This window comes from Schistocerca nitens, chromosome 2, assembly GCF_023898315.1.
Source record: "Schistocerca nitens isolate TAMUIC-IGC-003100 chromosome 2, iqSchNite1.1, whole genome shotgun sequence".
Lineage (NCBI taxonomy): Eukaryota > Metazoa > Arthropoda > Insecta > Orthoptera > Acrididae > Schistocerca > Schistocerca nitens.
This window is the reverse complement of record NC_064615.1, coordinates 493,011,683-493,034,706: the sequence shown is the minus strand read 5'-3', so window position 1 is coordinate 493,034,706 and position 23,024 is coordinate 493,011,683. Positions and strand designations below refer to the sequence as shown.

At 38.3% G+C, this 23,024-nt stretch overlaps 1 protein-coding gene across 1 annotated transcript in view; it reads right to left on the bottom strand.

The window, feature by feature from the left end:
- The window catches only part of LOC126236449 (spindle and kinetochore-associated protein 1-like), a 121,822-nt gene that overhangs the window by 57,011 nt on the left and 41,787 nt on the right, over window positions 1-23,024 (bottom strand). Inside the window, exon 2 of the mRNA XM_049945768.1 lies at window positions 10,990-11,207. Coding sequence (XP_049801725.1) covers window positions 10,990-11,196 — 207 coding nt within the window. The 5' untranslated portion in view covers window positions 11,197-11,207. The remainder of the gene's footprint in view (window positions 1-10,989; window positions 11,208-23,024) is intronic.

Genomic DNA, 23,024 nt, shown 5'->3' with positions numbered 1-23,024 from the left:
AACAAGACAGTGTTAAGGGACAACAAGGGACTGATTCTGTAGACGATAGTGGTTATAAATCAGTCATGAATGTAACTTTGAATGAAGGAAATGAAAGTCCTATCGTAGATGAAATACTAAAAGTGTCGTCTACAGTGTATGGTGAGGTGAGCGAAATGGATGAAAACAATACTGAAGTGGATGAAATCAAGGAAGAACCTTGTAGCGAAATCAGCAAGGGCAAAAGTTTACGGCACACAAAAAACTGGAAGAACTGGAAGCGATGTTAAGGTAAACTATGAGTAGTATGTGTACAAAGGAAGACATTAATAGGGTGGAAAATAGTATGAAAGAAGACAATAATAGAATGGAAAAGAAAACTGATAGTATTAGAACTAACATGGCTAGCTTAAAGGACGAACTGAAGAAAGAAATTAAAAAGGAGATTCAGGTAGTCAGAATTAAATAACAAGGTTGAGGAAGTAGCTAAAGATAGTGATGGAAAGATAAAGAAAGTAATACGTAACACTAATGAGAAATTAACATTAATGAGTAGTAAATGTGTAGAATAGAGAAAGAAACTTTGCGATCACTGTAGTTGGAAGGTGGAGGCTTCTGAAAAACAGTGTAAGACAAAGCAAAGCTGCCAGTCATTTTTGTGCTGAAAACAGGTTAAACTTGAGAACCAAATTGATCAGATTAAAAATGATTTTGAAATGGAGGTAGAAACCAAGTATGTAGAAATGATAGAGGAAAAACTGGTAAAAGTAAAAAAAATGTAGATTCAAAATTGGCTGAAAAGGGGAAAAAGATGGAAGTGGTATAAATCTAAAGTGTAGAGTATGTAGTGTCCCAAACAGTTAGTTGTAGGAAATTTAATAATTTTGAATCGTTTGGGGAAGTGCATCCACTGGATTTCATTAGGGAGTTTAATTATTTGCCTGAAACATGGAATGACAAAAAGACAATGTCATTTGTGGGAAGTTTTTGGAAAGGAGATGCTTATGGATGGGCAGCTCAGGTAGCTGTTAGCTGTACTTCATGGCAAAGCTTTAAGAAAGCATTTTTAGATAAATATTGGTCCAAAGAGAAGCAGCACAGAATTTTGGAGAGGCCTCTAGGAAGGGCACTGTGAAAGGTTTCTGTCAGCTTTGGACAAACAAACTGAAATATTTGGACAAGACCTACGTAGTGAATCAATAACTGTGGGTTTAGAAACTAAGTTGCCTCAGAAAGCTAGAGAATTGCTTGTACCTGCCCCTAGGGGTAATATTAGTGATTTCTTGAATTATGTTGATAAAGTGGAAAGGGTGAAGCCCTCAGTAGAAGATTGCAGGCGGAATTTTGATGCCAATAATCAACCAGGAAGTGAATTTCAGGTAAATTGTATGAACAGGACTAATTACAGAAGAAATTCAAGGAATGGTTGGATGTAGGATAGCCAGAATGGGCACAGACATGGTAGGAGAAATTCAAGTAAAAGAAATGGAGCAGATTATTTTAATTCTGGATCAAACAATTTAAACTACAAAATGCTCCAGTTTTGGTTTGCACTCGAGCAGGTCGTGATGAAGAGCCACTTGCATATAAATGTGCTGTAATGACAGGTAAGAGTAATGTAAATGATAGTAGTAAGATGAGTGTAATTTCTAATTCTAGTGAGATGTTGGATGATGGTGTGGGTAGCAATGTTTATCCCATAAAAGGAAAGGATGAACTTGCTATAATAAATTTAAGTAATGAAACATAGTGTGTTGACGTCACTCAGGATAGCCAAAGTGTCAAAATGGATGTAAACTTTTTAAGAGAACATAAAGAAGTCAGGTGTTTTGCTTAGTGGTCTCATACTGGAAACAAGGATCAACTAATTAGCCAAGTATTTGAGGGCAATGAAAGTGACAGTGGGTCTGATTCTGACAGTAGTTGTAATAATGATAACAGTGACAAATCAAGTAGTGATGAGGACAAGGTATTTGAATTTATAGTTGGTAATGATGGCAATGTGTTAAGTAAAGAAAGAACAAAGGAGGATAATATTAGGCCTAATGAAGAGTTAGAGTTTGAGAGAGGTAATGAGGAAGAGGACCATGCAATCGGGCATTTGACTGTGTCTAATAATCATTTTAGTAAGCAAGATGATATATTTTCCAGGGAAAGGATTAATGAGGATTTGTTGTAAGAAGAAGATCACATGGTAACTAAAAAGGAAGTGTGGCATCCTGTAATAAAAGCAAGGGTACAAGGGATAAATGTTAAGTGTTTACTGGACAGTAGGAATGATCTGAATGGAATTTCATAGGCATTTTTTGAATCTATTAAGAACACAGAGGGTATAGTAGTGATTCAAGTTCCTGGTACAAAAATTATTGGCGTTACTAGTACGCTCTCTAAGAGGGTGAAACAAGAGGTACTATTAACTGTGGAATTGGCAGGACAGCTGTTGCAGTGCAATTTCTTGGTGATTCAAAATCTCGGCATTGATGTAATACTTGGAACTAATTTCTTGTGAAAATGGTGTGTAAATATTGATTTTGCTAGTGGTAAGTTTAGTTTTTAAGTACAACGGAAGTAGGTATGAAGTATTATTTTTGGAAGATATGGACAAGTGTGTGCAAACAATTAGATTTGTCATTAAGAGTTTTAACCACTGAGCAGGTTACTAAGGAAAAAGAGGAGGAGAGAGTAAGGTTGGAAATAATAAAGCGAGTTGAGGATATTGAAGGTATTACAAATAGTCCGAGGGAAGAATTAAAAGGTATTCTCCTGAGGCATTTTCAGACAGGCAAGGTTTGGTAAAAGATTTTGAATGCAAATTAAAGTTTAAGGATCATGAACCATTTTTCAAGAAACCTTATATTACTTCATTTTTAAAAAAAGGAAGCAGTGAGAAAAGAAATCCAAAAGATTGTCTCGTGGGGGATTATTGAAAGGTCAACCAGCAGTTATAATAACCCACTTGTGGTTGTAAAGAAGAAGAACAGTGGTGTCAGATTGGTTCTGGATGCCAAGAAGTTGAATGAAACTGTAATAGGGGAGAGTAACAGACCAGCTAACATAGATGAAATTTTGCAAAAGTTCCATGGATGTAAATTTCTGACTTCTTTTAATGTGACTTGTGGCTATTGGAATATCAGTTTGGCCAAGGAATCTAGGCCATGTACAGCATTTTTACGTGAAGATAAGTGTTACCAATGCTGTGTTGTGCCATTTGGTCTAAATGTGTGTGTGTGTGTGTGTGTGTGTGTGTGTGTGTGTGTGCGCGCGCTCTTTTTTTTTTTTTTTTTTTTTTATCAGAGCTATTGACAAGCTGCTAGTTGAGATATTAAACAACAAAATAACGGTCTACGTAGATAATGTCCTAGTAGTGAATGCAGAATGGTTCAAACCCTAAGATTCTGAATGAAGTATTGATAGCTATGTATAGGGGAGGCACGAAACTGAAATTAAATACATCTGAATTTGTAAAGAAGGAAATTTCACTTTTGGGTCACAGGATTAACGAGGAAGGTGATACAGAAAAGCTCACTGCTATTGTGGATTTCCCACCCCCAAAGAACAAGAAGGACCTTAAAGCTAAGTCTGGCTTGTTTGGCTTCTACCGAAAGTTCATATCAGATCAGTCATTTAACTGTTCTTGACTTGGTAATTTGTTGAAAAATAACGTAGTGTGGAATTGGACCAAGGTGTGTGAATAGGTATTTCAGAGTTTGAAAAAAGAATTAGTAAATAGTAAGATGTTAGGACATCCAAATTTTTCACTGCCTTTCTGTATGAGTACTGATGCAAGTTTTTGTGGTTTGGGGGTAGAAATTTTCCAATTAGTACCTACTGAGATGGAGGTTGAACACAAAACTATTGCTTTTCCTAGTAGAACATTACAGCCACATGAAAAGAACTATTACATTTCAGAATTAGAGGCTTTGGCAATTATTTTTGGATTTCAAAAGTTTGAGTGCTATTTGCTTGGACATAAGACTGTAATGTATACAGATCATAAGGCTTTGAGTTACCTTCGTAAGTGCAGGCTTAAACACAACAGGTTAACTAGGTGGGCACTGTATGTGCAAGAATTTGATTTGGAGGTAAGGTATGAAAAAGAAAAAGACAATATTGTGGCGGATGCGTTATCTAGGATGCCAGCAGGGAAGAAGGATATTGGCAATAGTGAGAACCATGAAGAAGAAGTGCGGTTGCTTTGTTTGCAGGGAGTGAAGGATGAGAAGCTTATTAGGAAAATTTGCATGCAAATGAGAACGAAGCAGAATGAGGAGCCAAATTTAAGGTTGGTTAAGCAGTATTACAATTCAGACAACATACCAAAGGTGAAGCAGTACTATACTATGCATAAAGGGGTGTGGTGTTGTTTAGGAGAAAAAATTTGAATGATCAGGACTGGAAGTTATGCTTTCCTGACCAACATGTTCATAAATTTATTGACTACTTGTATGAGAGTTATGGACATTATGGGACCAGGAAAATAGTAGCTAAGATATAGGAGACAGTAATATTTAACAACTTGTGGAGAAGGGTTAAGCAGAGACTAGAAAGGTGTGATAAATGTCAGAGAGTAAAGACAACTGGTGTGTCATCAAAAGTCTTAATGCATTCTGTCCTTCCTAGTGAACCTAAACAGCTTATAACAGTTGACCATATAGAAGCATTGCCTGCATCTACAGGAGGTTGTAAATATATTTTCGTTGTTTTGGACACATTCTCAAAATATGTAAAACTGTATCCAATTAAGAAGGCAAATACTAGTACTATAATTGAGAAGTTGATATCTGATTACTTTTGAATTGCAGGTGTACCAAAATCACTTTTTTATGACAATGGTCCACAATTCGTTTCAGAGAGGTTTGAACACTGTACGGCAATACACAAGACAAAACACACAAAGATTTCTATCTATTTCCCACAAGGCAACATGAGCAAAAGGGTTATGAAGGAGTTTAATAGACTCTTCAGGACTTATTGTAGTAGAAAAAACACTGCTTGGGCGGGTCATATTAGACATTTTGAAAACATTATCAACAACTTACGGAACAAATTAACAGGAGCTTATGTTCAACAAGAGACCCGGCAACATCAACAGAGAAAAGGCCTTTACATATGTCTGCTTGTGTCTGTTATGTGCGGATGGATGTGTGTGTGTGTGTGTGTGTGTGTGTGTGTGTGTGTGTGAGAGAGAGAGAGAGAGAGAGAGAGAGAGAGAGAGAGAGAGAGAGAGAGAGAGAGAGCGAGAGCGAGCACGTGCGCATACCTGTCCCTTTTTCCCCCCAAGGTAAGTCTTTCCGCTCCCGGGATTGGAATACCCTCTCCCTTAAAACCCACATCCTTTCGTCTTTCCCTCTCCTTCCCTCTTTCCTGATGAAGCAACCGTGGGTTGCGAAAGCTTGAAATTTGTGTGTGCGTTTGTGTTTGTCATTGTTTCTATCAACGTACCAATGCTTTCGTTTGGTAAGTTATATATATTAGAGGGAAACATTCCACATGGGAAAAATATATCTAAAAACAAAGATGATGTGACTTACCAAACGAAACTGCTGGCAGGTCAATAGACACACAAACAAACACAAACATACACACAAAATTCAAGCTTTCGCAACCAACAGTTGCTTCATCAGTTCATCCCTATGAAATCCCCAAACCACCTTCCCTACCCTTTGGCTCCCACCCTTGTAACCGCCCCCGGTGTAAAACATGTCCCATGCACCCTCCCACCACCACCTACTCCAGTCCTGTAACCCGGAAGGTGTACACAATCAAAGGCAGAGCCACATGTGAAAGCACCCACGTGATTTACCAACTGACCTGCCTACACTGTGAAGCTTTCTATGTGGGAATGACCAGCAACAAACTGTCCATTCGCATGAATGGACACAGGCAGGCAGTGTTTGTTGGTAATGAGGATCACCCTGTGATGCCTTGGTGCACAGCCAGCACATCTTGGCACAGTGTTACACCGTCCGGGTTATCTTGATACTTCCCACTAACACCAACCTGTCAGAACTCCGGAGATGGGAACTTGCTTGCCCTTCAATATATCCTCTCTTCTTGTTATCCGCCAGGCCTCAATCTCCGCTAATTTCAATTTGCCGCCGGTCATACCTCACCTGTCTTTCAACAACATCTTTGCCTCTGTACTTCCGCCTCGACTGACATCTCTGCCCAAACTCTTTGCCTTTACAAAGGTCTGCTTGTGTCTGTATGTGCGGATGGATATGTGTGTGTGTGTGTGTGTGTGTGTGTGTGTGTGTGTGTGTGTGTGTGTGTGTGTGCGCGCGCGAGCGCGCGAGTGTATACCTGTCCTTTTTTCCCCCTAAGGTAAGTCTTTCCGCTCCCGGGATTGGAATGACTCCTTACCCTCTCCCTTAAAACCCACATCCTTTCGTCTTTCCCTCTCCTTCCCTCTTTCCTGATGAAGCAACCGTTGGTTGCGAAAGCTTGAATTTTGTGTGTATGTTTGTGTGTCTATCGACCTGCCAGCACTTTCGTTTGGTAAGTCACATCATCTTTGTTTTTATATATATATGTTGTGAAAAGAGGTATCATAAACTGAAAATTAAAGGTATCAGCATATGTGGAGGATAATTAACATCTGAAGTAATCAGCTTATGGGTGTAACAGCAGTGGCAACATGCAGTATAAACCATCTTGAATACTAGGTATTAATATTAATTGTGGCATAATAAAAGTGTTTGTGTTCAATGCAGTCAATATATGGAGATGACTATCTACCCACAGAAGTGTGTCATGGTACAGCCTTTTCTAACATTAAGGAATTACAACTTTAAACATAGTTGCCTGGAGTAATGTGTTGAATGTATAAGCAAGATTTGTATTTCAGGCTACAATCTCAAGAAATTTGATAACTACAGTGAAATAATAGTTTTTCTAAGTGATAAGGATGTTAGTGTGGAGTGTTTTTCAGTAGAATCAATTTTGCATTGGAGAAGCAGAGCAGGTGTGTATTAGTTAATGAAGTAATAATAAAATAATGAATAATGTTAGGGTCTTAATGGTTAGGGAGCCTGTCTCTGCAGTAGGGATATTTTTTTGAGAATCCACTCCACTAGCTAATAACGAGGTAAGAAAGGTAAGTAAAATAATGGAGCTGACAGACATGATTAATGAAAAAGATAACTGTATACAAACAAATGTGGTGTAACTGTATTGATGATCTATTTCTGTACTAGGCAACAATGGGTACTGTATATATTGTGCAATTCATGACACTGCAGCTGGGAATGAGAGCTTAACAGAAAGAGCAATATTTGAGTGACGTAAAAGTCATATAATGCTGCATTACTGGCTCTATAGGTGATCTGAAAACTATTTGTGTTCTGAGGAATTAACAGCTTAAAGTGGTAATACTGGAATGAAGAAAAGTAATTTTGCTGATTAATTGATAACTGTGGTGCTAGAGTGATGTGAATATTTTGACAGGTCAACTATTTGGTAACTTTTTGTGAGGATTTAATTTTCTGGTTGAAAGAGTAGTGCTCAGAGTTGAGTAGAGAAGTGGGGCTTGATTCGAGTAGTAATTAAGTTATATAATAGTGACATTCTTCCTTTTTTCATAATGTAATGATCAGTAAATCTATGCTACTGCACATCTTGAGATTTTACTAGAGGTAATGTACATATTTTAGACACTAAGGTGATATTTTGCAAATGAGAAAGAAAGTCTTTCAAGTTGAACCTGTTTCAGACAGCATTATGATTTAGAGTAATGTTTTGTAGTGTAATGTGCACTTGATTTAAAGTTTTACTTGTCCACACCTTTCATACTATATTCAATTTTAGTGCTAATTAATGTTATGAGAACTATGTAACGTATTTTTTTGAAAAGTAATGACTATCATTTTTAGTGCAAAACAATTTTTTTCCTTATATTTAGAAGTAAAAGTGAGTGTATTAAAGTAGGGTATTATGTCTTATTTTTTCATGTACCGTGGCGGAGGAGAACCACCTCCAAGGGAACTGATAGCAGTGCATTTCCTTACTAACTGCCACATGGACCTGTTGAAGATGTGGACAACTTGGTGAGAAAATGTGTAAAATCTCATTAAAAGTGTGGAAGTGCTTGTGAAAAATACTGAACATCGAACAAGTGAAATTTTCTGTCTAAAAAGTGAACTGCAATGGGCAGTGTAATTTAACTTTTTGCAAACCACGAGGATTTTTTTTTTTTTTAAGCAAGAAAGGACTTGCCTAAAGTGATATGTACCTTACAATGTAATTCTCGTTTACCCAAGAAGGAAATCACTTACGATGAAGATACCTAAATTTTATTAAAAGTGTAGCTTGAAGATATTTTGTGCCATTGTACAATACACTTTATGTAAATATTTTGTATGATTTTTGTATGGCCAGTTCAAATAAGTAGAAATTTGAAAACGAATCTGTACTGTAGTTTTGATAATATTTCGATATGTAATACTTTTTTTTGTGTGTAGATAGTTAAACCCACTGCCTGAAGTCACTTGTGATCATTGAATTGCCCAGGTAGCTATTTGCAGTATCTATCTCGTCAATCCAATGAGGGGGTGATGTAACAAAGCAAGCTGGGATCTTTTTACTTCCCCTCTTGTTTTGCCATCTGCCTCCTTAAATTATTTTTTTCCCCCATTTCTGACTAACTACCATTAACATATATCTGCATTTCCATAAAAGAAAAAGGCTGGCCCTCAGTTTTAAAACATGTAACATCAGATCTAATTTTGTGCTTAGATTTATGTATGTAATTTATTTTCTAATTTATTTCAACTATTCCTAGTTAATACTTTCATTATAGGGTGAAATCGGTAATTGTCTCATAAGTTAAATTCTATTGCCCACTTATAAACAAATATAAATTGTGTACTAATTATAAACATTTGGAGGAACAACTAATAGTATTCTTAAAACATCTATTTGATTCTATTCGAAAACATGTGAGCAAAGCCAGCTCTTAATTCCAAAGTAATTACCCATTTTGTAAAAAGTATTGTTTGCATAATTATATCTGTTAAATTCATGATTAAACAAATAATAGGCCTAACACATAGTAGAAGAAACGGTTAAAAGGACAGAATTTTTCTATATATGCAGTTAACTGAATGAGTTAAGTTGCAATTGTAATTTTTGTAAATTAAACATCACACAATGTATAGTTTCAGTGCCTATTATTGTGAAGATATGTAAGGGCCTGATTTTTGTGCTCGAGTCAGTCCACGGAAGAGTTTCAGACAAGAAACCTGTGTTGGTTATAACAACAACAACAACAATGCATCAACTCAACTGTGAAAAAAGTTTAACACAATTAGGCAATGTGTTAAAACAATGACAGTGTCTGTTCAATATGTACCGTAGTATTCTACAAGAATTGTGAAGTGTGTGGTTAGGTTTTTACTGCTCCTAGATGTTCAATAGTAAACTATTGTACTATTGTAAAAGTATGTTAATGTTTGCCTGCAAGCTATTAATGAGGCTTATCTAAAGTTAAACAATAGCGCACTGGCCATATAGCTGTGTGTTACTAGGGGGGAGGGGGGGGGGGTTGTGAACAGTGAAAGTAAATAACTGTGAAACGCAAATGTGCACCTGTCGGTTACATAATCTAAAGTAGTCAGTTAACTTCCACCCCCTCCATTTTTCAGCCATTATCACAACGCAGAAAGTCGACACCACAGACAATCAATGATGAAATAAAGCAGGTGAACATCACATACCAAAGCATCTATGGTTTTACCAGCAACAGCTGAATTAATCTCCAGATCACTTTAAATTTGCCACCTACAAAACTTTCTTTAATTTCTTTTAGTTTTTTAAGGAATGTAACTAACATTGATTGTGCAAGTCCATACTTCCTCACCATGTCTACTTGTTTCATTCCTTTATCAATGCCTTTGAAAACCTCCATTTTTGTCTCCAACCGTATTTGTTTTAGAGTTCTAGCCATTATCCAAATCTTAGCTTAGTCCAAAGCAATTACATCAACTAAAAACATTCACATACTCCAAAAATAATGGACACAACCTGTGTATGAGCCCAACGAAACACTTCTGTCTGCTACTGGAGATCAACAATGGACAAACTAAACACCTGTTCACACAAAGGAGCTGTTTGATGTTTGCCACTCAGCACACCTCATCCGTGGCTGTAAGCTATTCTCTTTACCACTACAATGAATGCAGTACTGCAATATGTAGCGAAGCTTCTGGAAATAAAGCGCCAAAAATTTAGGCGATAAATAAACAATACCTACTGGTAGAGTGAGCTGCTTAGAAGTATGGAATGGTAAATTTCTCGAAATTGTGTCTTGGTTATAACAGGGTGTTGCTAAATTTACTTCATCGTTGTAATGAGAAGTAATTAACATAGTACATATAGGAAATCAGTTGGGGCTATATAAAATTATTGCTGTACCCAGGTTTATCATTGTATTGGTAATTGTTATATGGAGGTTTGACTGTATATTGCAATGTGTAGCAAAAGTTTTTATTAGCACCTTAGAAACAAAGTAATATAATTAATTTTTTTTTAATGTTTGTAGGCACACGTCTGCAGCTTATAGTACTACAGTAAACCAATGGAGTATTAAAGAAAAAAAAGAAAAAAAATGGTGCAACCCATTGATTAGCTGGAGTATTGTGGAGCAATTCATTTTCAGCAGCAGCAGAAACATTGCAGCTGTGTCAGGTAATTCAGATGCTTTCTTCGCCCATGTGGGTAACCTGCAACACTGCTGCTGCTGCTGCTGCTGCTGCCGCCGTAAACTAATCACAGCACAATATTTCATTTTATCAATGAGTTGCCCCATTTTGTTTTGCCTCCTCTCGTGGCATGCTGTAGTACTGTGGTGCAGCGATTTCAGTTTGTAGCAGAACTGCAGATGTGTACCTACAATGAAACAAAATGTTACAAAGCTTTATTTGCTCAAGGTAATAATTAAAACATTATGACTATCCCTTGTAGTAGTCTAATATCTTACTCTGTTTTCTGTACATGTATTTTGTTCATACATACCTCGGTTTTCTCAATTTCTGATGAGTACTTAAACAGAAGTGTATGTAATTCTTCCACATATTTCTGACATAAATTTAGTTCAGAGCTCAAAACACCACAACGTTTTACCACGTTATCATTTACACCACCTAAAATTTCCACCATTCCCAAACATCTGTCTATTCTTTCCTCCAAATAAGAGAGTTCAGATAATAATAGAGCAGACATTGGTGCTGCACCTTAAATGAAAAAAACATTGTAAACCTACAAGGCAAATATAGGTAGAGTAGTTAGCAATTAAGTGTTAGCAAATAGATTGTAATAACTGCCACTAGCATATTGGAGTATTAAAAACAGAGATTAACTACAAAACATTTGGAGCAAAATAATTATATGTATACTTCCAACATAGAAACACCTGTTTCAGCACAGAGAATCTTCCTATTTAGATAAATTTACACAATATAAATTCTGTAGATAAAAATGAATAATTTTCAAATTATCTTGACCAAATGTCACTGGCAAGCATCACATAGCAAGGTATCACTGCCTATAATGCAGTCAGTGTGTTCTCCTGTGCTTTAAAAGGGAATCTGGGTCAAGAAATACATGTTTCCGACATATTTACTGATATTCTACAAAAAAGCAGTTGAAGGGATGAGCAAGGGTCTTGTTGGGTAATCACAAAGTCAGCTCAATCATAATAAATTTCTGGAAGTATTGTAAATGGAAGCTGTCATCCTACATTCTAGAACAAATAATTTTCTATGTGGTAATCATCTTGCTTTATGGCTCAATGGAAAAGTGCCAACCACAGATCCACAGGCCTCAGGTTGTTCCCTGATTAGGGGTAGATTTTTATCTGTCTCTTTTCACTCCTTTCACCTCCGGGAAAGTGAAAAATGCTGAGTTCAGAACTCACATTAAACTGTTTGGTTGCTCCAAAATTAACTGCAAACAATAAGTGAAGTTTGTTCTGAAAGCACTTCCAAGAGAATGACTTTGGTCACACTGAAAATGTCGTGACTGTTCCTTTAGAGTACCAAAGAACTTGTTAATGCTGAAAGATATAAACAAGTCATCAATAACGTCACGAGACACTGCTGAACATGTACAAGTATTCTTTATCACGACAATGCTACGTGTCGTGCAGCATGTCAGAGGACTGATTATTTGACAGGGAGGAAAAAAAAATTAGTCTCATTGCCCGTACTCGCCTGTTTTTAAAAGTTCAAGAATAAATGATGAGTAACACTACTGAAATCTGAAGATCGTCAGGCCAGTGCAACAGATCTTTTCATGCTCCTCACACTGTGAGAAACCTACATCACAGTAAAAATGAGCTGTTGCAAACTTTGGCACAATTCCTGGATGCAAGCTCCTTTAACATTTACAACATCCTCGCTGCTAACTTACCAAATAAATGACTTCCCCATGGACTGTTTTAGGGTTTCTAAGAATGAGAAATTTAAGTCTCTCTCATTTGCAAAAACTGAAGAACTTAGCTGTTGAGTGTCTTGAGTACTGCTATAATTAGGTATCAATGTACCAACCAGTTAATATTCTGCATGAATATGAAGTCGAAAAACCTAAATTTTTACAATTCACACCATATATCAGTTTCATTAATTAATTAAATACTATACATAAGCAGCTAGTAGAAGACAACTGTTATTATCAAAGTCATACTGCGCACGCTGCTAATGGAGAATTATCACCACCACCCTTGTCCATGCTCAACTGTCAATGACTTTCTCATGCAGGTATACTAAAAATAAAATAAAATAAATCCAACTTCATGGATCTGGTGGCACCACAGGAAGCATCAGATATTATTAAGAGTTTCCCACTCCGTCACTCAAGAGATTATATAAATCCATTTAGCAATATTTTCTAAGTACAAAATAATATCATCTCATCAAAACTACTTTCTAATGACAAGAAGACACTGATTGGCTTCATGTGCTCAGTTACTATTAGTCATGCTGTATCAAAGCACCAGATGGACTGTCCTCTTACAATCTTCACAGAGTAGGTATTAATACTAGCAACTTGCCCAACTACATCACTGTGTTTTTGTTAAAACTGATTAAGTATTCATCCTTACCCAGTTTAGATAATGAAGCACTTTCCACTCAGGCAGAGCTCCACATATGCCTGAAGAAGCTGAAGAGATTTGAATGTATGACTGTCCCAGGGACTGAAATTTAATGAGAGTTATTTATTCCACTATTGTCCGCGGCTCGTGATCTTGTGGTAGCGTTCTCGCTTCCCGCACATGGGGTCCCGGGTTCGATTCCCGGTGGGCTCGGGGATTTTCTCTGCCTCGAGATGACTGGGTGTTGTGTGTCTTTCATCATCATTTCATCCTCATTCACTGGCAAGTGGCCGCAGCGGCGTTAAACAACTTGTGGAACAGCGGCCGAACCACCCCCACGAGGGGTCTCCCGGCCACCAATGCCATACGCTCATTATTATTATTTTTTCTTTACTTTCTCAGACTTTTTAGAAGTCTGGTTAAGAATGGAGTGACGCGGACCTTTATCAAGCGTCACTTCCTTTTTGCTGTACGGTACATGTTATATTGCATTTAGGAACTTTCGGGTAATTGAACATGTATCAATAATTACGGATTTCTGTAATTGTATATATATGTTTGGATGTAGCTGTATTGCATTGATGTATTGGTGGATATTGTGTGGTATGACTCCTGTAGTTGATAGTATAATTGGTATGATGTCAACTTTATCCTGATGCCACATGTCTTTGACTTCCTCAGCCAGTTGGATGTATTTTTCAATTTTTTCTCCAGTTTTCTTTTGTATATTTGTTGTATTGGGTATGGATATTTCGATTAATTGTGTTAATTTCTTCTTTTTATTGGTGAGTATGATGTCAGGTTTGTTATGTGGCGTTGTTTTATCTGTTATAATGGTTCTGTTCCAGTATAATTTGTATTCATCATTCTCCAGTACATTTTGTGGTGCATACTTGTATGTAGGAACGTGTTGTTTTATAAGTTTATGTTGTAAGGCAAGCTGTTGATGTATTGTTTTTGCGACATTGTCATGTCTTCTGGGGTATTCTGTATTTGCTAGTATTGTACATCCGCTTGTGATGTGATCTACTGTTTCTATTTGTTGTTTACAAAGTCTGCATTTATCTGTTGTGGTATTGGGATCTTTAATAATATGCTTGCTGTAATACCTGGTGTTTATTGTTTGATCCTGTATTGCAATCATGAATCCTTCTGTCTCACTGTATATATTGCCTTTTCTTAGCCATGTGTTGGATGCGTCTTGATCGATGTGTGGCTGTGTTAGATGATACGGGTGCTTGCCATGTAGTGTTTTCTTTTTCCAATTTACTTTCTTCGTATTTGTTGATGTTATGTGATCTAAAGGGTTGTAGAAGTGGTTATGAAGTTGCAGTGGTGTAGCCGATGTATTTATATGAGTGATTGCCTTGTGTATTTTGCTAGTTTCTGCTCGTTCTAGAAAGAATTTTCTTAAATTGTCTACCTGTCCATAGTGTAGGTTTTTTATGTCGATAAATCCCCTTCCTCCTTCCTTTCTGCTTAATGTGAATCTTTCTGTTGCTGAATGTATGTGATGTATTCTATATTTGTGGCATTGTGATCGTGTAAGTGTATTGAGTGCTTCTAGGTCTGTGTTACTCCATTTCACTACTCGAAATGAGTAGGTCAATATTGGTATGGCATAAGTATTTATAGCTTTTGTCTTGTTTCTTGCTGTCAATTCTGTTTTCAGTATTTTTGTTAGTCTTTGTCTATATTTTTCTTTTAGTTCTTCTTTAATATTTGTATTATCTATTCCTATTTTTTGTCTGTATCCTAGATATTTATAGACATCTGTTTTTTCCATCGCTTCTATGCAGTCGCTGTGGTTAACCAATATGTAATCTTCTTGTTTAGTGTGTTTTCCCTTGACTATGCTATTTTTCTTACATTTGTCTGTTCCAAACGCCATACTTATATCATTGCTGAATACTTCTGTTATCTTTAGTAATTGGTTGAGTTGTTGATTTGTTGCTGCCAGTAGTTTTAGATCATCCATGTATAGCAAATGTGTGATTTTGTGTGGGTATGTTCCAGTAATATTGTATCCATAATTTGTATTATTTAGCATGTTGGATAGTGGGTTCAGAGCAAGGCAGAACCAGAAAGGACTTAATAAGTCTCCTTGGTATATTCCACGCTTAATCTGTATTGGCTGTGATGTGATATTATCTGAATTTGTTTGGATATTAAGTGTGGTTTTCCAGTTTTTCATTACTATGTTTAGGAACTGTATCAATTTAGGATCTACTTTGTATATTTCCAATATTTGTAGTAACCATGAGTGGGGTACACTATCAAAAGCTTTTTGGTAATCAATGTATGCGTAGTGTAGAGACCTTTGTTTAGTTTTAGCTTGATATGTCACCTCTGCATCTATTATCAGTTGCTCTTTACATCCTCGTGCTCCTTTGCAGCAGCCTTTTTGTTCTTCATTTATAATTTTGTTCTGTGTTGTATGTGTCATTAATTTCTGTGTAATGACTGAAGTTAATATTTTGTATATTGTTGGTAGGCATGTTATGGGGCGATATTTAGCTGGGTTTGCTGTGTCTGCTTGATCTTTAGGTTTCAGATAAGTTATTCCATGTGTAAGTGTATCAGGGAATATGTATGGGTCTGCAATGTAACTGTTAAATAATTTAGTTAGATGTGAATGTGTTGAGGTGAACTTCTTTAGCCAGAAATTTGCTATTTTATCATTTCCAGGGGCTTTCCAATTGTGCGTAGAATTAATTGCTCGGGTGACTTCATGTTGCAAAATTATCACTTCAGGCATTTGTGGTATCATCTTGTATGTATCTGTTTCTGCTTGTATCCACCGTGCATGCCTATTATGTTGTACCGGGTTTGACCATATGCTGCTCCAGAAGTGTTCCATGTCTCTTATGTTTGGTGGATTGTCTATTTTTATGTGTGTGTTATCTATTGTTTGGTAAAATTTCTTTTGGTTTGTGTTGAATGTTTGGTTTTGTTTCCTTCTATTTTCACTTTTTTTGTATCTTCTAAGTCGTTTCGCCAAAGCTTGTAATTTTTGCTTCTTTTCATCTAATTGCTCTATTGCTTCTTGTTGTGAGATTTTACCTAACCTTTTTCGTTTTTTGTCTGATATTTCATTTCTTATAAATTGTGTTAACTGTCCGATGTCTTTTCTCAGTTTTTCTATTCTGATCTGTAGCCTGTGTTGCCATGCTGGTTTTGTGGGTTTCTTCTGTGTGTTGGTTGGTTCTGATCTCTGCCTAGTGTGTATATTTAGTGTAGTGAGTGCTCCTACATAAACCAGTAGTTGTAACTCTTCCATAGTTGTGTATTCATTTATTTTGTTGTGTATGATTGTGTTGATAGTTTTTATTGTTGTTTCGACTTGTGGGCTATTTGGTGGTCTATATTATTATTATTATTATTATTATTATTATTATTATCATCTTTCCTTTCTCAGACATTATGTCTGGTTAAAAACGGAAAGTGATGCGGACCTTGATCAAGTGTGACTTCCTTTTAACTGTACGGTATACGTTATATTGCACTTAGGAACTTTCGGGTAACTGAACATGTATCAATAATTACGGATTTCTGTAGTTGTATACATACGTTTGGATGTAGCTGTATTGCGTTGATGTACTGGTGGATACTCCTGTAGTTGATAGTATAATTGGTATAATGTCAACTTTATCCTGATGCCACATGTCCTTGACTTCCTCAACCAGTTGGATGTAGTTTTCAACTTTTTCTCCTGTTTTCTTCTGTATATTTGTTGTGTTGGGTATGGATATTTCGATTAGTTGTGTTAATTTCTTCTTTTTATTGGTGAGTATGATGTCAGGTTTGTTATGTGGTGTTGTTTTATCTGTTATAATGGTTCTGTTCCAGTATAATTTGTATTCATCATTCTCCAGTACATTTTGTGTGAGTATGTTCCAGTAATATTATATCCATAATTTGTATTATTTAGCATGTTGGATAGTGGGTTCAGAGCAAGGCAGAACCAGAAAGGACTTAATGAGTCTTCTTGATATATTCCACACTTAATCTGTATTGGCTGTGATGTGATATTATTTGAATTTGTTTGGAGATTAAGTGTGGTTTTCCAATTTTTCATTACTATGTTTAGGAACTGTATTAATTTAGGACCTACTTTGTGTATTTCCAATATCTGTAGTAACCATGAGTGGGGTACACTATCAAAAGCTTTTTGGTAATCAATGTACGCATAGTGCAGCGACCTTTGTTTAGTTTTATCTTGATATGTCACCTCTGCATCTATTATCAGTTGCTCTTTACATCCTCGTGCTCCTTTGCAGTAGCCTTTTTGTTCTTCATTCATAATTTTGTTCTGTGTTGTATGTGTCATTAATTTCTGTGTAATGACTGAAGTTAATATTTTGTATATTGTTGGTAGGCATGTTATGGGGCGACATTTTGCTGGGTTTGCTGTGTCTGCTTGATCTTTAGGTTTCAGATAAGTTATTCCTTGTGTAAGTGCATCAGGGAATGTGTGTGGGTCTGCAATGTAACTGTTAAATAATTTATATCTAAAAACAAAGATGGTTTGACTTACCATACGAAAGCGCTGGCAGGTCAATAGACACACAAACAAACACAAACATACACACAAAATTCAAGCTTTCGCAACCAACGGTTGCTTCATCAGGAAAGAGGGAAGGAGAGGGAAAGACGAAAGGATGTGGGTTTTAAGGGAGAGGGTAAGGAGTCATTCCAATCCCGGGAGCGGAAATACTTACCTTAGGGGGAAAAAAGGACAGGTATACACGCGCTCGCGCACACACACACACACACACACACACACACACACACACACACACACACACACACACACACACACAAGCAGACATTTGTAAAGGCAAAGAGTTTGGGCAGAGATCTATTGTCTGGTAACATTTCTTTTGGTTTGTGTTGAATGTTTGGCTTTGTTTCCTTCTATTTTCACTTTTTTTTGTATCTTCTAAGTCGTTTGGTCAATGCTTGTAATTTCTGCTTCTTTTCATCTAATTGCTCTATCGCTTCTTGTTGTGAGATGTTACCTAACCTTTTTCGTTTTTTGTCTGAAATTTCATTACTTATAAATTGTGTTAGCTGTCCTATGTCTTTTCTCAGTTTTTCTATTCTGATCTGTAGCCTGTGTTGCCATGCTGGTTTTGTGGGTTTCTTCTGTGTGTTGGTTGGTTCTGATCTCTGCCTAGTGTGTATATTTAGTGTAGTGAGTGGTCCTATATAAACCAGTAGTTGTAACTCTTCCATAGTTGTGTTTTCATTTATTTTGTTGTGTATGATTGTGTTGATAGTTTTTATTGTTGTTTCGACTTGTGGGTTATTTGGCGGTCTATGCAAGAATGGTCTAATGTCTGTATTTGTGTCTTTGTATTCTATATATGTCAGCTGAAATTTTTCTTCTATATCTAACATGTGTGTCACTTTGTGTTCTATTTGTGCTTGTTCTGTTATTATTATTATTATTCCACTATTACTGATCTCCTCAGCACATTTATTACTTCAGGATTTGTTTTTACAACAGCATCTTGCGTCTCCATGTGAAGCAAGGATAGCAACAATATAAAATAGGATAGATTGCTACTTACCACATAGGGTAAGCAGTGAGTGGAAGGCAGGTATATTGTGAGGAGGAGGAGATTAGTGTGTAACGTCCCAAGACAACGAGGTCATTAGAGACTGACTACAAGCTCAGTTTAGGGAAGGAAGCAGAAGGAAACCAGCCATGCCCTTTCAAAGCAAACATCTGGGCATTTGCCTTAAGCAATTTAGGGAAATCGTGGAAAACCTAAATCAGTACGGCAGGATGCAGGTTTGAACTATCGCCGACCTGAATGCAAGTCCAGTGTGCTAACTACTGCACTACATCACTCAGTTAACACACTGAAAGAAGTCTGTGGAGGCCATGTGTGCGAGCTGTGCATGTACGCACATGTGAGTTTATTTTTCTACATCTGAAGGAGGATAACTTATAATATCTAACATACGATTTTTAATATGCCTGTGTGGGACTCAAAACATCCCCTGTGGTAAGCAGCATTCTATCTAATTTCATACTGTTACTTCATTCCAAATTTTTTATGGTTTGCTACTAAACTAAGAAAACGTCAGATGCCAGTGATGGACGCATATTTATTGTTGTAAAGAATTTAATGATATCTATTGAGGTTATTAGTGGTCCTGAATGTGAAATCATCTGGGTCAAACATGATAATCACATGCTGTTATAGGCCATCTGCCTCAGGAGGTGTAGTGACTGAGCGCAGAACTTGCAGAATGTGGTGAGTAAATTTCCTGGTCCTCTTGTGATAATAGAGGGAGACTTCAATTTGACAGCTATAGAGTCTTGTTTATCTGTCAGACACCCTTACCAAGTGTGACTAATAGAAGAGATCAAAAAGATGCAATGAAGAGCAGTGTGTTTCATCACAAGATCATTTAGTCAAGATAAGAGTCTCGTGGGGATGCTACAAGTGAGGAATTTTTGCATCACAGAGAGGTTTACTGTTGATATTCCAAGAGTGTACCTTCCAAGGAGGCTAGCAACATTATTTTCTCCCGTAGTTGTCTTATCAAATAACTACAATGAGAAAATCAGAGAAATTAGAGCTCATACGGAAGTTTACCGACTATCACCTTCCACACACATTTCATGGGTGAACAAGGTTTGGAGCACAAAGACAACGTATCAGAAGTACCTTCCACCACATACCTATGGCAACTTGCTGAGTACAGATTTCAACTTAGAGAAAGGCTGTTGAATCAACAGAATGAATTTAGGAGCTTGCAATATGACAAATTCATGTTTGATGAACACACACTGTCTAAAATGGGTATTCAGGAATTATCAAAAATTAAACAGAATAACTGATGCATTAAAAGGTAATATTCGTTATGCCAGTGCCCAAGTACTGGGTTCTCTTAATTATTTACACCCTATTCCAAATTAAGCTATAAAAACACCTATAAATTAATAGCATATTAGTTCACTCAGTTTATGAATATTGCTACATAATTCCTGACACTTATTGAAAAAAATACTGTTATAAAATGGGTGGTACAACTTGTTCATAAATGTTATCAGACTGCACACTGCTAAATTTATCTTTCTCTCAAATTTTGACTGAATCAATATAAAAGGTTCAGAGCCGAAAAGACCAACCATAGTTTAATAACAAGATTTGGAAAATGGTGAGAGCCAGAGGCTGTTGCACTCTCGGTTCAAAAGAGAACGCACAAATGACAACAAGCAAAGATTAGTAGAGATTGAGCGACAGGAAGTTTTGAATAAAAAATCGGGAGCGGGCCCCAGAGGCCTCACTCATACTATGTGACAACGATTGAGGTCATCAGGTCGTGTTGTATGCTTTACCTAAGTCAAAACGACAGCAACCAGATGCTGGCATCTGGAAAGGCTGTTCGGATGGCAGACTCGAGGGACCCTGGCGGAAGCCACCCTGAGATGGAGCCCGTAGGGCACGTGACCAGGACCCGACCCGACCCAACCGCCAACACACCATACGTTCCAGAAGCTTACAAACAATGTTGGTGAGGCTGATGGGCCAATAGCTATTCACATCAAGCGGATTTTGACCAGGTATGAACACCAGAATGATGGCGCTCTCCCTCCACTGTGATGGAAAGACACCATCGCACCCGATCCAGTTGATGACGAGGAGATGGCGCTTGTAGTCAGATGAGAGATGTTTAATCATCTGACTGTGAATTTGATCCGGCCCAGGAGCTAAGTTGGGGCAATGTGCAAGGGCGCTGAGGAGCTCCCACTCTGTAAATGGGGCGTTATAGGGTTCACTGTGGCCTGTAGTGAAGGAGAGGACTTTCCTTTCCTTCCGCTGTTTGAGGGTGCGAAAGGCTGGGAGGTAGTTCTCCAAGACAGAGGCTCGAGCATAGTGCTCAGCGAAGTGCTTGGAAATCGTGATCACGTTGGTAGATAACACACCATTGATGTTAAAGACAGAGACACCTGTAGGGCTCTGGTGCCCAAAAAGTTGTCTGATTTTCATCCAGACTTGGCAAGATGATTTATGGCAACCCAATGTCGAGACTTATTTCTCCCAACACTCCTGTTTAAGTCGTTTTATAAGCTGGCGAATGTGGGCACGGAACCAGTTAAAGGCCATTAGGTGCTATAGGAAAGATTGCCACCTATGTCGCTGCAGAGCTCACCGACGGTCTTTAATTGCCTCAGCGACTTCCGGCAACCACCAAGAGACTGTCTTTCGCCAGTGGCACCCTAAAGAACGAGGAATCACGTTTTCAGTCGCAGGAGCGATCGTTGTAGTGACCTGCTCAACAGGATATAGACACAAACTCCACCTGACACACTATTATAGTCGTTACGGTTCCTGTAATATCCCTTACAGCTGCGGAGGGCAGGGGTTTGCATTGCCAGGAACCAGGTTTCCTGGAGGGCAATGCTGAAAGCAGGTGTAAAGCTTAATAGTTGCCATAGCTCAGCCAGGTGGTGGAAAAACCACTGCAATTCCACTGGAAAATTACGTGATAGTGAGACTGGGAAGGTATGAAACACTAAATGAGGCAGTGTACGCCTCAGGGTCACCTGCTGCCACCAGATGAGTACCTGTGCGATTGACATGCATTGTATCTGAAGGCCCAGAGAAATCTATGACCTCAGCGGACGGCACAATCTCCACCTCATCCTCAGACACAGAGCCCGTAGGTAGTGGTGGTGTAGGTGCCACCACAGTGCCTTGGCTCTTGGGGGTCTTTTTCTTTTTAGTTTTCTCTCGCTGCTCCTTAGGTTTGTCCAGCTGGGAGGGCTTCACTGATTCAGTCTCAGGGACAGAGGAGGACCATGAAGCCCTATGAGCAGCTACCTATGGTTGCTTCAGCCACTGGCAGGTGTCAGCTTTGCTACTGGTAGGAACCTGGGAAGGGAGTGACCCAAGAGATCCCTTCCTGGTGAGAAGAGCCGAAGAAGACTTTCACTTCTCCGGCTAGTTGGGGGGGGGGGAGGGGGGTTGCTCCTGAAGTAGGTAGTGCAGGAGCAACAGGGATGGAAGTGCCCCCACCCTCAAGTGGGCAAGTGTGGAGTCCTGAGAGCCAACTGTACGCAGCAGAATTGAAGATGGTAGAACCATTGTCATAGTGGCGGCGAAGGTTAACGACATATGCACAGGATGTGCATATCTCTCTTAGCCTCAATGTAGGTCAGTCGGTCCAGAGTCTTGTATTCCATTATTTTTCTTTCTTTCTGGAGAATCTTGCAGTCTGGCAAGCAAGGCGAATGGTGCTCTCCGCAGTTGACACAAATGGGAGGTGGGGCACAGGGGTTATTAGGATGTGACGGACGTCCACAATTATGACATGTGATGCTGGAAGCACAGTGGGAAGACATATAGCCGAACTTCCAGGACTTAAGGCACAGCATCGGAGGAGGGATATATGGCTTTACGTCACAGTGGTAGACCATCACCTTGACTTTCTCAGGTAATGTGTCACCCTCAAACGCCAAGATGAAGGCATCGGTGGCAACCTGGTTATCCCTCCAACCTCTGTCGGCACGCCGGACGAAATGGACAACTTGCCACTCTAAATTGGCACGCAGCTCATCATCAGACTGCAAAAGAAGGTCTCTGTGAAGTATGATACCCTGGACCATGTTGAAGCTCTTATTGGGTGTGATGGAAACAGAAACATCCCTCAGTTCGTCAGAGGAGAGTAGTGCCCGTGACTGGGCAGAGGATGCTGTTTTGATCAAGACTGACCCTGATCGCATTTTGGACAAGCCCTCCACGTTCTTAAACTTGTCCTCTAAATGTTCCACAATAAACTGAGGTTTCATTGATAAGAAAGATTTCCCATCAGCTCTCGTACACACAAGGTGCCAGGGTGAATAATCTTCACTGCCATCCTTAGCCTGGCGTTCCTCCCATGGTGTGGCCAGCAGGGGAACAATTTGGAGTCGTATTTCTTAGCAATGAAGTTA